Source organism: Polyodon spathula, chromosome 2, assembly GCF_017654505.1.
Source record: "Polyodon spathula isolate WHYD16114869_AA chromosome 2, ASM1765450v1, whole genome shotgun sequence".
Classification (NCBI taxonomy): Eukaryota; Metazoa; Chordata; class Actinopteri; order Acipenseriformes; family Polyodontidae; genus Polyodon; species Polyodon spathula.
The window spans coordinates 80,601,603-80,619,414 of NC_054535.1; the positions used below are offsets into that span (position 1 = coordinate 80,601,603).

Here is a 17,812-nt window from a genome sequence, read left to right on the forward strand (position 1 = left end):
TCTTGGCACATGTATTAAGGAGCAGCTGAGAGCCAGCTCTTTTGTTCTCCAGCTGCAGTAGGACTTGTAGGTTTTGTTAAACTGAGAAGCTGCACAGCCCTTCATCAAGCAGGGTGAAACATTAAGATTATAGATTTAGTTTGTTTTGTTTAGTAGCGTTCTTGGTGCGGGACCTCACTTTTATGGGGAGCAGTGCACAGTCAAACTACTGCATGTTGCATTTTGTGTTTTTATACTGTTTTGTTTGTCATTTTTGTTCACATTTCTGTAATTGCTGTTTGTGTAAGTCACTGACCTGGGCTGGTACAGTAGCTCGGTGGTGGTGCATGGTATTGCACCTGCACTGTTTTTTTTGTTTTTTTTCTCACACCCTTTTACACTGCCATATCATGTTATAAATGCTAATCAGCGGTCAAGTATGAGTACAACAGCTATGGGAGGCGTTGCTAGAATATGAATTCAGTCTATTCTAAACAGAAAAGGTAATCACATTGTTACTGTATATATTCACTTCAGTCATAACTGTACCGTGTTAAGTTTCCTATCCACGCATTTATTTAATTTTATTATAAGTTTTGCCAAGCGTCTTCTCGAACTCCATAGAGTTCCCACAAGCTGTTTTCAAATTTCCAAATAATTCAACAAAATAAAATAAATAAATAAATAAAAAACGTGACCGAAGGGGATCTGGGCATACCTAAGAAGGATTTGCCAGTAATAGCGTGTGACTGGAGGATTGTTACACAAAGTGGGTGATGCACGTGAGAATATCCTGGAGCAGTATGAACCTGATTAACTTGTCAGATTGTGTTTCATTACAAAGACGCAGGATTGTCATGTTGCGACATTACAGTGACAGTAATGTGAGGAGACGAGAAAGTGGAATACATCAGCATGCAAGCAGAAAAGGAGATGAGACAGATATCACTTGGTGTTGGGATGTCTTGTATCAGCCCGTCACTTTTGTTGTTCTTATTTCTCCACAGTTATCTCTGATAAGAAGACTTAAGCCAATGTTCCCCAAGTAGACTGGACCTTTTACTGGGTTGGGGTTGCACATTGTATTTAAAGAGCTGAAGATTACAGCTATGAGGCATGGTCAGTAAAAGTGAGGTGACTGGGGCTCAGTTTTAACCCAAATGAGATTGCTGAATATTGTCCATTAAGTTGTTGTGGATAGAACAGTGAAAGCAAGTTTATTGGAGCTTCTGTTGTCACTGTGAAATACAACTCCATACAGTCCATCATGGATGACATATTACTTGAATTCAAGTGCTGAGATAGAACTAAGAAGAGTCATGACATGGTGCCTCCCACATGTAATACTAAGGAGATTTTCTGGAGCACATTTCACAAACTGCAAGACATGTGCAGCATACAGCTATGACTGTTGAACACCTCTGTACCTTTGTGTGGAAGCTGTTGCATGCAAGCAGATACGGGGCTGTTAAGTGACTGATGTAGGTACCTCACAAATTTGTACATTTTGTGTTGGCTCAACCCTCTGACATATTTTACAACCACATTGTAACATTATGTGTACCACTCCACACACTATGAAATGATCAAGTTTGAAGATATGAGAAAGTCTATTGTGTTCTGAAACTGCACACAAAAGATTAGGGGTTGCCAGAAAGGGATTAAGGATGTCCTTGGCACCCTTTACACCGATTGTCCGCAGTACATAAGAGAAGTAAAATATTACTGTAAAAGGGTACTGTTTTTTTAAAGTATTGGAAAAATGCTATTCAAATTTACAAAGACTTCTCATATTGGGCTGTCATATGCTTATCCAGTGCAATGGAATTATTCTTGAGGCCTCAGAAATTAATATGTAATTTACCCCAGACACATAATACCTGTGGAACAGAGAAAACACATTTCCAAAATTAGATAATAAATCTGATTTAAAAAAATTCATCATACATAATGTAAAATGAATACACACACACACACATATATTATATATATATATATATATATATATATATATATATATACATATACACACACACATATACACATACATACATATATATACACACACACATATAAAATTTTGAATGCTACACTGCCACAAATTAAATAAACACTGGTGTGGGATTAAAATCCTCTACATTAATCCCTTAACCTAAAGTGGCAATTATCCCAGTTAAACGCACAGTCATAATTCCTTTACAAAGAGTCCTGGTTAAACACACAGACGTCTTCGGGTTTGGTTCCGTCACCCTGGTTAAACACGCAGTCGTGAGTCTTTTTCATCTGGTAACAAAACAACACATAGCATGGAACAGCACATAACAAATGACTGCCTTTCCAGCCCCTTTTTAAAGGCATGTGACCAGGGTTAATTGATTGTCAGTTCTTCAATTGGCACCTGACCACCTGCTGCGCATTCTTTTCAATTAGGCAGGAAGGGAAATGTAACCTCCCAACCCTGCCATATCCAAAATAAAACTAATTAAACTCATTGTTACAAACAAAAGCAAATCCCACCAAACCATATTTATAATTAAACAATACTATATTTTACAGGCTCAGGCTTCAACCCTGCCAGACCACTATAAAAATGTTTGTTCATGTGAGAAGTGTTCATTGGTTCATTCAATGGATTAAAAACAAATTGCTTACTGATCTAGTTGGTTATGGACCAACAGATGTCACATTATCACCTGTTTCACTGCTGATTTGTTATGAACCATGTATACCCAATGGTATTAAAACCGTGCATTGTTTTTCAGTAGAGGGTGTTGTATCATAGACCGGTGTGCTGACCCTCTGCTTTATTTTCTTCACACAGGGGGGCTACTTCAGTTGTGTTTCGGTGCCGGCAGAAAGGAACACAAAGGCCATATGCTGTGAAAATGCTGAAGAAGACTGTAAGTGAATAGGGCACAATGTTGTTTTCCTACTAGTTTTACATTCTTCCTATGATACTTAACTCTATAATCTCATTAAAGAAATTGGGTGGCTTGCTGTAACTGGCCCTAATAGTAGTTTTAATGTATTTGCAATTTTACAGTAATATTCAAGCAGTTTCTCCCAGTACAATTTTCAGTACATAAACTAAACCAACAGTACTGTACCCACTCCACTAGTCTGGGGGTTAAAGAAAATGACCAGTACAACGTGTGATCAATTTACAATGCCTCCTGCTTTTGCTTTCATAAAGATTATTGTCTCTTTACATAATCTAGCAATCGCTAGTGTAAGTGTGAATTGGTGGTCCTACTCTTGTGCTTTAAACACTGCCTAAAAGAGCCAGGTTCTGTAGTGGAGCAGTTGGAAAGCTTATTACATTAATACAGTATCACCTCATCTCAGCTATAGTGATCATTCGTGTATCACTGTACACAACCCCAGGTATAGCAAGTCGCACTGGTGTTTTATTATTTTTTCTTCCAATTCATTTTTACCAGGACAGCAAATGCTGTGTAATAATATACAGTATTACTTCAATTTGGCTCTGCCCTTGAATTAAAGACGCCCTCGTATTGATGGTGCAGTCATAGATCAGTTTTAGAATAGAGGCCGCCCTCGAATAAACGCCGCTATCAATAAAGAAACATTAAGGTAGCTTTTTCTCCCCCTACTAAAATACACACACACACACACACTAAACAAATAAACGTGCAACACTATGTACTGTACATGTAACGCCTCCAAAGAGATGGGAGCCTCAATCTAGCACGTAAATTACAAACTATTGTACACACACAAGGTAAGCACATTTTATTTTATGGTAGTACAGTTCTGAAAGAAAATTCAAGATAATCTACTACAGAACAGCAGTCCTTTTGAAGTTCTTATAGGTGGTTTTGTTGTTTTGTTTTTAGTTCAATTGTAATTCCCGTACTCAATCCAGTACAAATAAAAACAATGTGCTTACTATCTGTGAGAAGATTTAGTTTCGGTTTCAGTTGAGAAAAAAAAAATAACCGAGTAGGATATATTGTAGTTTTTACAGAAATCAAGCTAATAGTCTGAGGTAATTTTTGTTTAAAAAAAAAACATTACGTCACACTGTTGGACTGAACTGCCACACCAGCATTGTCCCGCCCCTTAACAAGCAATACACGTTACTGATTCGCTGATACAGTACTCCCCTGACCTTCCAACTCCCACCTAATAGGCTCTCGGTAACTGTCACTGATAAATGTACTGTAGTCAAAGTAGGTTAGCCACACGTGCTGCTACATACAAGTAGGCAACCATATTACAGAAAATAAGCAACTGCGATACTTCTGAAATGTCATAAATCATGTAATAAAATAATGCAGTCTTTGAAAATCGTAGTATTATTAATTTAGGGCACCCTCATGTAACGGCCGCCCTCTTTTAAGCATCACAGTCATTTTGATCAATTTGAAAGAAATGCTGCGTCGTCAAATTGAAGTGATGCGGTATATATAATACTATATAAAATAATCTATTAAACGATTAGCTGTGCAGATAAAACATAATCTGTTCTTTTCTTCTTCTTTTTTTTTTTTGATTTACTGTTAAACGTGTCAAGTTTCAAACTGATCCTTTTAATGTTTTTTAACATTAGTTTTTATTTAGGCCTTTGCACAAGCATAGCTTTATCCATTCAAAACCTCCAAAAGCCTTGTTATAATTTTCAATGTAAGAAAGCATTGTAGGTTCTATCTCAGTAACATTTTTCTAGCCACACTAGAACATTTGACCATCGTAGTCCCCTATCAAGTTCTTAATTCCTTTACTGAGTCCCAGACCATTTGAACATCCTTATAGTTAAAGTACAAAACAGAGTCATTTTTACAGTACATGTTTGGCAGTAGTTACAATGGTTTTGATGGGATCAGTGCAGTAATAGAAGAAACTAACAATTCCTGATAAAGGGGAAAACTGGAAGTTAAGAAGTCCAGGTGACCACTGTTCATATCTACAATGTAGAAAAACAACGACACACACTTTTTAAAAACTTTGCATGCTCAAGTTTGGATCATTCTTCTCTGCTGTAGTTGCAAAGCACCTTTAACATACACAATGCAGCTGAAGGGTTGCAGGGTTTGACAGTGTTCCAGATTGTCAGCACTGGTCGTTGTAATCATTGCTTGTGGAGGATATGTTGTAGAGAGCTGGCACACTTCAAGCTCTGGATTGCTAACATTTTCTGTCAGGACTGGATGACCATTTTTTAAACTATACTCTGTTCTCCTTTGCTTGTCAGCAGCAGTGTGGTTATGTAGCATGTTATTTGGTTTCTGTCTTTTTAATGTAATATGTCTTGTAGCAGGGCTAGTAAAGCAGCATACAATACCATACCATGCATCTTGGATAATACAACTGTATTCCCTGACACACTGATAAACTTCATCTTTTTAGTCTGATTGGCAGATTTATTTCACGTGCATTACTATACAGTATAGGTATAATTTAGAAGTAAGGGAGAGTGTTAGAGAGGTTCAGTAATTCCATATGTCACATTTACATGTGCAAACCATGAATGTAAGTCACAGCAGTTTACTTTTTGATTAAACTGATAGCTCTAATTTTGTATTTGCAGCTTTGGTGGGGAATTTATGTCACAAAGTACTGTCGTTTTGAACTAATCCTTAACCTACCGTAAAAAAACGGTGCCCCTTATTTATTTCTATATGAAACATTGAATTGTGTAGATAAAATTGTTAAGGTCCAGCAGTGTGCTGGTTTGTAATGATGGCAGCCATGTTTGTGTTAGCAGTATGTCCCTGACATTATTTTCTTTAATGATGTCTTTCAGTGAACTTTAGTTTTCCCATCATGGACCTTTGTATGAATTGAATCTTTGAGTAAAGAATATCAAATTTACTCCAATTTTAATTGCCATGTGACCTAGAGGTCAGTTCTGTATATTACACTATGTAACACAATTTTTGTTCCTGGGTAGTAAGTGTTATTTCCTAATTGCTTATGCCTCAAAAGTATAGAAAATGGCTATTATTCCCCACAAACTTTGTTTTTGTGACCAGGACAGTGACATTTTGAAATTTACCAATTTCCAATGAGAAAACGGGCGAATTTGTGTCTTTTCGTTCACAGAAAGTCAGAAAAAACAACATATGAATCCAAATTAACATGTATTTATACTAAAGTAATACAAAAATGACTACAAAAGATTTACAAGTGAGTAGTTTTTCGAGATTTACGATTATACTGTAAATCACTTTCACGAATCAGCCCCCAAATGTAGTCTCCCATCATATTCTCGTTATACTGTCCTTGGTAGCGGCGTTCAAAATCCAATATATCCTGGTGGAAGCGCTCGCCTTGCTCCTCCGAGTACGCTCCCATGTTCTCCTTGAATTTATCAAGATGAGCATCAAGGATATGGACTTTGAGGGACATCCTACAGCCCATTGTGCTGTAGTTCTTCACCAGAGTCTCAACCAGCTCCACATAGTTTTCAGCCTTGTGATTGCCCAGGAAGCCCCGAACCACTGCGACAAAGCTGTTCCAAGCTGCTTTCTCCTTACTAGTGAGCTTCTTGGGGAATTCATTGCACTCCAGGATCTTCTTTATCTGTGGTCCGATGAAGACACCGGCTTTGACCTTTGCCTCAGACAGCTTAGGGAAGAAGTCTTGAAGGTATTTGAAGGCTGCCGACTCCTTATCTAGAGCTCTGACAAATTGTTTCATAAGGCCCAATTTGATGTGCAGTGGTGGCATCAGCACCTTCCGGGGGTCCACCAGTGGCTCCCACTTGACGTTGTTCCTCCCCACAGAGAACTCGGTCCACTGTGGCCAGTCCTGCCTGTGGTAATGCGCCTTGGTGTCCCTGCTGTCCCAAAGGCAAAGATAGCAGGGAGACTTGGTAAAACCGCCTTGGGGACCCATCAGGAATGCCACCATTGCAGCCTCTTGATGCCATCTCAGAAAAATGCAGATATGTATCCACTTAGGCAGCTGGAACTAAACTGAACTGGTGGGCTTAAGGCCCCTGTATTTATACTACTATTTATATTACTGGAAAGTTCTAGAAGTTACTGCAAGTTTACTCAGCACTGAATCTATCTGGAATGCTCTGGAAAATAGGTAAATTTCAAAATATCACTGTCCTGGTCACAAAAGCAAAGTTTGTGGTGAATAATAGCCATTTTCTATACTTTTGAGGCATAAGCAATTAGGAAATAACACTTACTACCCAGGAACAAAAAAAAAAAAAAAAACATTTGTTACACGGTGTTATTAAACAAATACACAATATCATTGTTTTTGTAATACATAATTTATTACATGCTTAATAGTATTATATGTGTTGTGTATTGTTGTTTCTGCTTAGATCATGATCCTTAGTATTGAATCCCATAAATTTAGCATTTGGAACTGAGGTGCAACATTGATATGCTTCCCCCTTCAGAAATACGAATCAAGAATCACACAGAACACACATAGTAGCATGTTAGACAGGTGTAGCCCCAACTGGTTCCATGATTCCTTTTGCACTTTTTGCAGTAGATATAACACCTTTTAGAGTAGTGTCTTATATTTTATGACTGTTTATTAGTTGCTATACTGTGGTACATGTCAACTGATTTAGTGTGTTGTATATGGTTGTGTGCCATGCGTCAGACCTGTGCAGTATATGAATTCTTAAACAGATTTTTAATGAGGGTTTATTGTATTTATTTAGGCCTCACGGTTCCTACTGCTAGAGCTACAACTAACTACTCTATGGGGAGTAGTGTGCTGGTATTCTCAATCTACATCCCATTGTGTTGTTTTTATCATATATTATAAGTAGGGCTTCTGTTATTCGGTTTTTATTAATTGTATTTTTCTTTCATTATGACATTAATGTTTTCGGTTACTTTCCAAAATGCTTGAGCATTTTTTTTTCCTGTCAAAATATGTATAGCAGTAACTCGACATTACTTGCACACTTAAGTTGTACCTTATTTCCTGTACTGTTACAATGAAATCCCTGTGGTCACGGGCACATTCTTCTGGGGTTTTTGTGTGTAGACATTTTTTACATTTACAATACAATTCAGATACAATTCTGTTTTAAATCCTCCGTAACTTAACTGTAATACAGCTTTAAATCCTGCTAACAAGCCTCCATCTTGATTGTAATCTCTCTTTAAATCCCACAAGTGGAGTCTCCAGTAGAAATGTAAAAATGGGCTGTCACTCATTAGTTGGGGCAGGTTTAAAGTATTCAGAACTAATCAATGATAGATACAAGTCAGGAAGGCGGGACATTGCCCAGCAGCACTGGGGAATGTATTTGTTATTATTTTTGTAGTAGGTTTTATTTTTTAATGGGAAAATGGAAAAATCAATGTGAATCGATTAACCATTTCCACAGTTTTTCTGGTTGTTTATTGGCTATCCACCGGTTTCATTTTTTTTGTATCGTGGGTGTTTTATCAGGTTTTATCAGTTAAAACTGAAAATCAGTAGCCCTAATTATAAGTCTAGTCCTTAAGGTACAGCATGAAATCAAGTGCATCTTTTTGAAACCGAAAAATCTTGCCAGCCACCCTCTAAACTTTGCAAAAGTCATAACCTCCCACTGTATATCTGAAAACGAAACAAAAGGTGTTCCAGCTACACTTGACTTGAATGCAAATGCTCGCACAGCACCTAAATGTAGTTTTCTGTGGGTGGAAAAGGTAAAAGGTCAATGCATTAAGGCTGAATGCACATGAATGCACTTTGCACACTTCCTGCTTATTTGCAGTGCACTTTAGGTTTTAATGTGCTGTGCTCTTCAAATGTAGCATAACTCGGAGAGCATGCCATTCAAAAGTAATTCCAGGCAGCTGAAAGAATCCAGTTCATTCACTGATAGCAGCAAACGTGAGCTTCAGTGCAAAACTGGGATGGGGTCCTTTTAAATTGCTTAGGAAAATGTTCATTTTCACTGCGTACTGTCATTAGTTCTGGTTTAAAATCATTAGTCACAACAAAAGCAGCAGGATTTCAAAGACATAATAATCATGTTTTTATGTCAATTACAAAAACAGACATGCTGGTTACTTACTATGTTTGTTAAATGCAGTCTTTTTTTTAATTTTTTTATATTTATTTACACTTTTTTGTTTCCCTCCCAAAAAAACTTTTATTTACACTTTGAAACAATCAAAACTGATTGTAGGAAGGACAAGACATTATTAAATTACTGCCAACAGAATATATGAAGAACCTAATTTGAATATTTTTTTCCTTGTTAGAGAGATGCTTAGAAAACCAGCATTTTTGTTGACAAAGGCTGCAGTGTCTTAACCCTTGACTCAATTTCCGGAGTGAGGTGCCCTGTGAAAAACTGAAGTATGAAACAGTTATGGTGGAGAATAAAAGCAGAATTTTCCACAGTGTTTCAGCATGCTGGTGATCAATTTGGTGTTTATATGGAAACTTTTCATATGGCATATTCCTGATTTTCCTTACTGGTGAGTTGCCACCTTTTGCTAATTCATACAGTTCCCTTTCCATGCCTCTCTGACCCTGCCATGAGAAACCATGAGCTGAGTCCAGCAGATTGCATTAACCATGTATTAATTTCATCCAAATTAAATTCATTGTCCTTTTATTTCCCTTAATTGACAGCTGTTTTATACTTGTGTTGAATTACAACCTTATCATCTGCTGTAAATTGTATTTTAATCACCAAAATATTGTGCACATCAGCATCTTTCATGGGTGTAGATGGATTTGTTAACATAGTCTTCTAAATTATACACGGTTCTTTCAGCAGTTCATTCAAATGGCGTCTCAGAGCCTGTTCAGTCTGCCTGGAGGCAGGAAAAAAGGAATGTCTGAGTGAGGAACAGATGAGCTACAGTTATAAACTGGGCTGCATCAATTTGTCAGGAATACAAAGTTCAAGAAGTGCAAGTTCTGTAGCTTCACATTTTGATTTGATTTAAATAGTTTTTAAAATTGTCCTTACTAATTTGTGATGTTGGCAATCATTGTGGGTGCTTAGGGTTTGGTCGTTCTATGTTTTGAGTTGTTCACATATTTCTTTCAATCTGCCTTTGTTTGGCTTTGAACATGCAGAATCATAACTGCTTACAAAACTAAACACTGCAGCTCAAACAGACACTGCAAGTCAACTGTTGCTTCATGTCAAAAAAAGGTGAGCATGTAGCATACAGTATAGAAAACTTGTTTTCATTAACTCATTATATTCTGGCCATAAAATTTAAATGTGATAATATGCAGAGTGTGACATTTATATACACACACATAGGCGCCTAACCCATGGAGCAAGAAAATGGGCACATGCCCCCCCCCCCCCCCCCCCCCCCAAACACACACTTTGAAATATGGCGGGGGGGGGGGGGGGGGGGGGGGGGGGGGGGGGGTCAAACTATATATAATTTTGCCCCTCCATTTTATTTCATTCATTATATATGTATTATACCTTGCTGTGTTTGAAGAGAGAGAGTATAAGACCATTATTAAAAGAAAAAAGGTAAGGAAGAGAGAGTATTAGACTGTTATTACAAAATAAATAATGTTATGTTTTAGAATTTAAAAATAGGTTAATGTTGCTGTGGGGCCAATTCAATTCCCACCAAAATATTTTATTATTTAACTTAAATTAATCAGTAGTGGTATTTCAAAATCACATAAGCCTGATTTTAGTATAATGAAAAAGTTGTTTTTTATTAAAACGTGTAACTTAGTTGTTCTTTCTGATATTAATTTTCAGCTTTCATGTCAAAACATGTTTCCTTACTAATCATTTAAATATACATTCGTTTAACAATAAACATTTAGGTCTGTTCTGTCCCTGAATATAGAAATAAATGCTGATTGCTAAAAAAAAAAAAGGCGACTCAATATTTACCAATGTAGTGCATGATCATATACAGAAATCTGTTAGATTTCAGAATCTCATCAACTCCATTGGTAGTGGGCAGGTAAATTTCACATACTTATTTCACGTATTTATTTTGGTTTCTAAGGATACGGGAAGTGGGAGTGCTGTCGGTGACGCCGAACTCGCAACTGTTCTCCTGCTAGCGTATGAGCAGTGTATGGTTGATCTGCACTGCCTGAAATATTGCCCTGAATCCGCTGTTTCAACAAATATTGATTTAGCACTTTTTAGACAGGATCTAGACAGTTTGGGGCAATGTTATTGATTTAAACTGTGACAGATTTAAATGCTGCTTCCCTTTGCAGGGCATGAAATTAAGGTCATGAAGATGAAAGCAATGTTGCCTTTCTTGGGCATGAAAGTTCCAGGGGGCAGAAAGACCAAATATAAATCCAATCCAGTCCATACGCATTCATAAAACAGCAACAAAATAAATACCTAGAGCCTATTATGTTGATGAAATGTTAAGTCAAACAAACAAAAATTAATGTTTTCTGAGTGATTCACACAATTTTTACAAAAATAAAATATAGGTCACTTTTCCATTGTACAAATAAAAGAGTATAAAAATATCCAATTTAAAAACAAACTTTCATAATGAAAAAATGCAAAGGGTAATTTGGCAAAAAAAAAAAATATATTCATGGTATTTTTTAATAAAGTCTGTCACCCTGTTGACAAGTTAAATAGTGCTTGTCTGTGTCCTGTAATTAAAGCTTTATGTGTTTCATAATTTAGGGTAAGCAAGTTCAACTGGATTTCTATAACAAGTTGTCCGCTAGTGAAGGAAATGTTTAATTGGTGCATTTTTACATGTTAAAAATAGCATTCTTTCAGAAATTAAGATTTTTTTACTGAGAATTGGATATTATTATTAGACGGCACTGGTTCTAATCCATGGAAATCATGAAATCCATGCACACCATGAAGAAATACAGCCTTAGTGATACAACAGCAAAAATAAGAGATGTTAGTGAAGGGAAAGGTAAAGATTTTCAGGCAAACTGGCTGAAGATTTACCCATGGCTGGTGTGTAATAACGATAGTGGTAAATGAGTTGTTCGGTCTGCAGTGTGTCTGCACAACTGTAGTTTGCTAACAGCTGTACAAATAACGTGGCTTTGAAAATAAAAATAAAAATAATAAAAAAAACACAACAGGATATAGAAATTCGTCATTCAATGGAGAGTGCTCTACATCACAATGATGAACAGCTGGACACCTGATTCAGGAAATAAAGGCATGCTGTTTTAAAGCATACACATTCTAACCCCTTTCGTGAAAGCACACGGATTACTAGTTGAAAAGCAGAAGTACGTAAGATAGCGACAATGTATTACACAAAAATAAATGAAAACAGAAATCGATGCACTTCTCTATATCGTGTTTGGTTCACTATTATGTCATCTCTCCTAGTCGTTTAATAACGCAAGGAGCTGCTATTTGAACCTTGTCATACATAGCTTGCTCGGTTTTTTTTTTTTTTTTTTGGTGTAAGGATTTGAGCAAAGGTAACAATTATCAATTTGTGTGCTCGTTTTTAGTGTAGATATTTTCGGGGGGGATAGCAACGAATTACAAAACAGCAACGGCCATTGAAATGTCTATATAAATTATCAATGTATATACACTTAAGACATAAAATGAGTCAGGATGTATCGCATTTTAAAGTACTGGCGATCCTCGACTTACGACTCTTGCTTTACTACCCTGCTTGGACATCGATACCGCATTTACAACAAGGTGAGACCCGAGCCATGCGTCATGTGCGCATGCTCGGTATCCGAATTGCAGTACCTGCTGTGGTTGCCCTGACATAGTCGACCGTTTTTGTTTTTATGCATGTAACGTTTAAAAAAAAAAAAAAAAAAAAATATATATATATATATATATATATATATATATATATATATATATATATATATATATATATATATATATGCCGTGCCGTTAACAATGACTGATAAGAGCAATTGACTCAAAATGAAACCTAGTCTGTGAACTCTGTCACATGATGAAGGGCTTAACTTCAGGCGATCGTATTTCCTGCTAGGAGTACCGCATACACATTGAATACGTCATTGAAAAGCCCCGAGTCTACTTTTAAACAAACCAGGCAGGTGTCTGAGTAATGAGCGCCTAACCACCGGGCTGAGTATAAAGAGTTAAATAAATATTTGCATGAGTACAATACAACGGGCCATTTTTTGTAAAACTATATTATCTGGCTGAAGAGTCAGGAACGTAGCCTCAATTTATAACATTGTTCCTATGGGAAAATGTGCTTCGACTTATAACGCGACTTTCAGGAAGCAATTGCGTCGTAAGTGTGCGGACTGCCTGTATTGCAATTTTAAGCATGGAATCAGATCTCCTTGTACCATATATGATCATAGAATATGTGAGTATAATGTGGTATACGTTATATGTGTTGTTGGTTGTTTTTACTAAGTTGTAAATTAAAAAAAAAAGGAAATTTAAATATAGGTCTACATTATTTGAAGTACTGTATTATATTCACGTGTATGTGGAATAGAGGACAGCAAAGCATCGTAAAAAAAAAATTGAAATGAAGGCACAATAATCTCTGCAGTATCGATGTAAGTTCACATTAATATTGTAGCGAAATAGGTTAACGCAGGCCGGCGCATCACACAGTGGGAGGCAACAATAGGCGACAATTGCTCGGAGTGTAAGTTAAGATGTTGGAAAAGTCTATTTTTTGTTTTGGGTATTCAGCAGTACTTTGGATGACACTGCCAGTGAGTAATGGCAAAGGTCTTTTCTCTTGCACATTCAGTACATTTATTGGTGCACAGGTACTATGCTATACAGTTTTATTTTCACAATTTATTCAAAACTGCCCCTGTTAGTGTGCAATAGAGCTAGAGTGGATTCTTCAGTAGACTTAATGTAGCCAGCTGACATGTGAGTTGTATACAGGTAGCATTTCTGTTTTTGAGCTTCTTTAAAAAATGTTGACCTTTGATTTTTCCAGTGGATGACGGTTATTCATTATTTTTAACAATCAAGTACTTAGTCATCTAACTCTTTAACAGTTTTGACTGCTGCTGTATTACAATTATACAGTCAGCTATTTACATGATTGCCTTGTTACCTTTGACATATCATCCATATTAATTTGAGCTAAAAGTGTCTCTTCCCCATGTTGGAAACCTTTGCTTTCAAGTAATGAGAAACTTGCTGAAGTAAACTTTCTGAAGTATGCCTGCTTTCATTTCCTGGCTTAGTAAAATGGAAAGTATGTTATAGTGATGTGGATAATAATCAGAAAGGTCACAGAAGAAATTCTGTCTCGGAGCCTGTTATTATTAACCACATTTTAATTCGAATTTGTTTAAACAGCTGAATGAAAACCAAACAGTATCATATTTTACTTTAAGGATCACTTCATAAAGCATCTATTAATATGTTATTTAAGCACTAATGTCTGACGCAACCATCATTACCCGTTGGTTAATTGACTGCAGCAACTGTTAGGTAACCCAAGCTGAAGGCTAATGAAAGACAAGGAGATAAAACCAAGGAATCACAAGTGGAAGTAGACCAAATCAACCTGTGGCCTTAAGACATATTACACTGCAGTGGTTTTTCAGTGTAACAAGATGTGTGTAATGAACCAAAACCACTTAGTGTGTTATGTGTCCAGGACTTTTTACTGTATGAAGAGTAAAAAAGCAAAGGGGTTATTTGGAATTGGGGTTATGTGGTGGAAACCTATGCAGCTTGAGAAGTGTAGATCAGGGTAGGAACACACATTGTGAAAGTATCGTGCGTCTCTATGGGACTGTGTACAGCATGCCTGCTTCTGCTGCTGTATCATGAAGTAATTGCATGAGGGGGAGGATAATAGCAGAGGCACACAGTAGTAAGGCAATTTTCACCCCCAGATCCAATTAAGACACTTTTTAACGACCACCTCTATCCTGTGTCTGTTATATAGAACGAGTATTGTGGGTAAATTAAGCAATTGGCCATTTGTTAGAGGTCGGTTATTCCACGCTAACCCAACCAGAAAAGTTGAACCCAACTGAGTTGATTTTTTTTTTTTTTTTTATTTCCCCTTTGACATGTGACCTAACAGAGGTCAACCTAAAGTTAAAAAGTGACCCTGACCAGAAAAATCACTCTGGGCTCAACTTAGACATTACCATCATGTGTAGCACCTTGTTCTACTCACTGGTCATTAACCCCCTCTGAAAATTGAATTTTGAATTAGAAAAACATAAAGAAAAACATAGTCAAACAGTATTTTCTTTGACTATGTTTTTCTTTATATTAATATAATAAAGGTCAAGGATGAGAAATTTGGTAGAATTTTGTGTTTTTGAGTGTGTGTTAACCCGTTGCAGCCCATTTATTCAACACTTGTCAGACGTGTCAGGTCCAATTTATTTTCACACGCGCTGTTTATTCTACACATGCTGTTTAAATTTTTTTTTTTTTCCAGGGTAAAACAGGTTTAAAAGGCATTGAATCACAAAAGGACACTCAGTACTGTATCTACAGCCAAGCCCAACCCCTTGTTCCCTGTATTTTTCACATACCTCTTTATAGACATGCATACTGATAGATCCGCTCCTGATCACTTTATAGTGCGATCCAAGTCATTATTTTATTACTATAACGTCTCAAAAAACTCTGCAAATGTCCGTGATATTCTTTGAGCGCTGGATGCAGAAGCAGCTACCACCTTTTTTTATGTCTGTGTTATCTGTAGTGGATGGGGACTCGCTCAGCCTTTTGAAAGGCTTTCTGTTGTATAACGTTTCAAAGGGGAAACAGTTCTCGGCCTGTGTGTCTGGCCTACAGGTTTGTACGATTGAGCTTGACTTGTAAGTTGTAGGATTCAGCTTAACTGTTGAGAGAGAGAGAGAGAGAGAGAGAGAGAGAGAGAGAGAGAGAGAGAGAGATCCAGAGCTAATTAATGAGAATCTGTACAGTTGCATTGGTCATTAAAATACAGTAATTTCCTAATTACCCTTTGGCTCCTCTTTGATCAAATACAAATTCTGTAATATCTCATAGCTTTTCTCATATTTCGCAGGTTGACAAGAAGATTGTTCGGACGGAAATTGGTGTTTTACTTCGACTTTCACATCCTAATATCGTAAGTGAATTGCAACAGATTGCATGTTTTCTGTCATTTCCTCTGTCTGTGTTGGTCTCTAATTATTGGTCTCATTTTCAGGTCTCAGGTAGATGCATCATTATGTATTAATTTGGAGTTTACTCATAGTGAGTTATTCATAAAAAACAAACAAACAAACAAAAAAACAACAGTTAGGCCACATCTGCAGAAACAGCTGAATTTACAGTTGCACACCCTAGTGGTTTCTAAACCCAACATTTCAAAAACCAAAGTCAGCTTTTAATAAATATAAGCATAATAAATAATAATATCTGCAGAAACAACAGTAAATAGTGATGGATAACACACATAATACAATATTAAACAGGAAATAAATTGAATATGCAGACATTTTTATAGCATAACGTGTGTGTGTGTGTAATCACTAATTATGGATAATCAGGATTTGCAAATTTCACCATTATAAGAGCAAATCAAATCACATGAAAGTTGTGAAAAAGCTTCTAAACACATGGTTTTAAAAGTCATAATTGTAACTGCAGACATGGGGCTCACCAGTGCTGAGTAGTAACTGCATTCCTACACTGGGAAGCTCAGGGGAGTAAGTAATAAAATAGCTTTTTATATGTATTTACTTCTATTTGTAGTTTTAGAAGAAATAACAAGATCATGTAAAATACTGGATAAAGGAAAATAAATGGATAAATAGACTCAACACCATGACGCCTGAAGATTTACACAGAAAGGAATAGTAGATTGTTTTTAATATTAAATTGATTTAAAAATAAATATATTACTAATATATGCAATAACTGGTTGACTGGTTTCTACTAACCCAGATTAACATGAGGTCCAAGAATAGTGGTAATTGGCTCTAATATATAGTACTGTGTGTCTTAATTATATCTATCAAATTACATTACAATATTTCCTGATTAACTGCATTTTATAATTTATAAACTAATTCAAACATATGAATCCACTACATAAACAATATTTTAATTTGCATAACTTTCTGCAGATCACACAATGCTTCATATCATTCTAGGAAGAAAATAACATAAATAATGCTTTTTTAAATTCAATTTGCAATATTGTAACAGGAAAAAAAAGCATATCATTTATAATAACTTTATATTCCCACTTCCAAAATTGTGAAAGCATTTTCTCTAGACCTAGAGTTTGTAAATAACTTTCTTACTCCTGAGTTACAACATGGATTTACTAACCTAGCTTAACACGAGGAGTTTAAGATTAGTGCTAATATACTGTACTGTATGTCTCAATTGGATACTGGACATATTCACACTATTCCAGCTACAATTATATATTCTGAAGGTGAATTGCCTACATGGAAATAATTATTTCTTATTCTGTAACAACATCAGTTTTTTGTTTTTGTTTTTTAAAAATAAATGAGTACATATTTGTGAATAAAGCTCTGAAATTCAATTACAGGATACTTATGGCTTGCCATTTCCATAACATTCACTCAGCTTCTTTACAGTGTGTACTGTTTGTTTTTGTACACGTGAATATACATATCTTTATTTGGGCCTGTTCTTATATCATTTACAAAACTACCATTTCCTTTTGCCCCCTGCTTAATCATTGTTTAACTGTTGTTTTGATTTAATATATGCTGAACTATAATGCAGATGATGTTGAGAGTGGGTCAGCCAGCAGCAAATTAGTTGCTAGGCTTAACCGATAAATTCAAGCTGACCTTTTGAGATGCCAGGATTTTAAATGAATTGTGAACCGCAGCTCCACTTTTGGTTATTCCTTTGTGCCTTCTATAAAAGAATGTCAGACTTAAATGTTTACGATTGTATTATTATTGTTGTTGTTGTTGTTGT

At 36.2% G+C, this 17,812-nt stretch overlaps 1 protein-coding gene across 1 annotated transcript in view; it reads left to right on the forward strand.

The window, feature by feature from the left end:
* Positions 1-17,812, forward strand: part of LOC121301879 (calcium/calmodulin-dependent protein kinase type IV-like) — a 94,371-nt gene that overhangs the window by 41,674 nt on the left and 34,885 nt on the right. The window contains exons 2-3 of the mRNA XM_041231570.1: positions 2,801-2,879; positions 15,909-15,971. Coding sequence (XP_041087504.1) covers positions 2,801-2,879; positions 15,909-15,971 — 142 coding nt within the window. The remainder of the gene's footprint in view (positions 1-2,800; positions 2,880-15,908; positions 15,972-17,812) is intronic.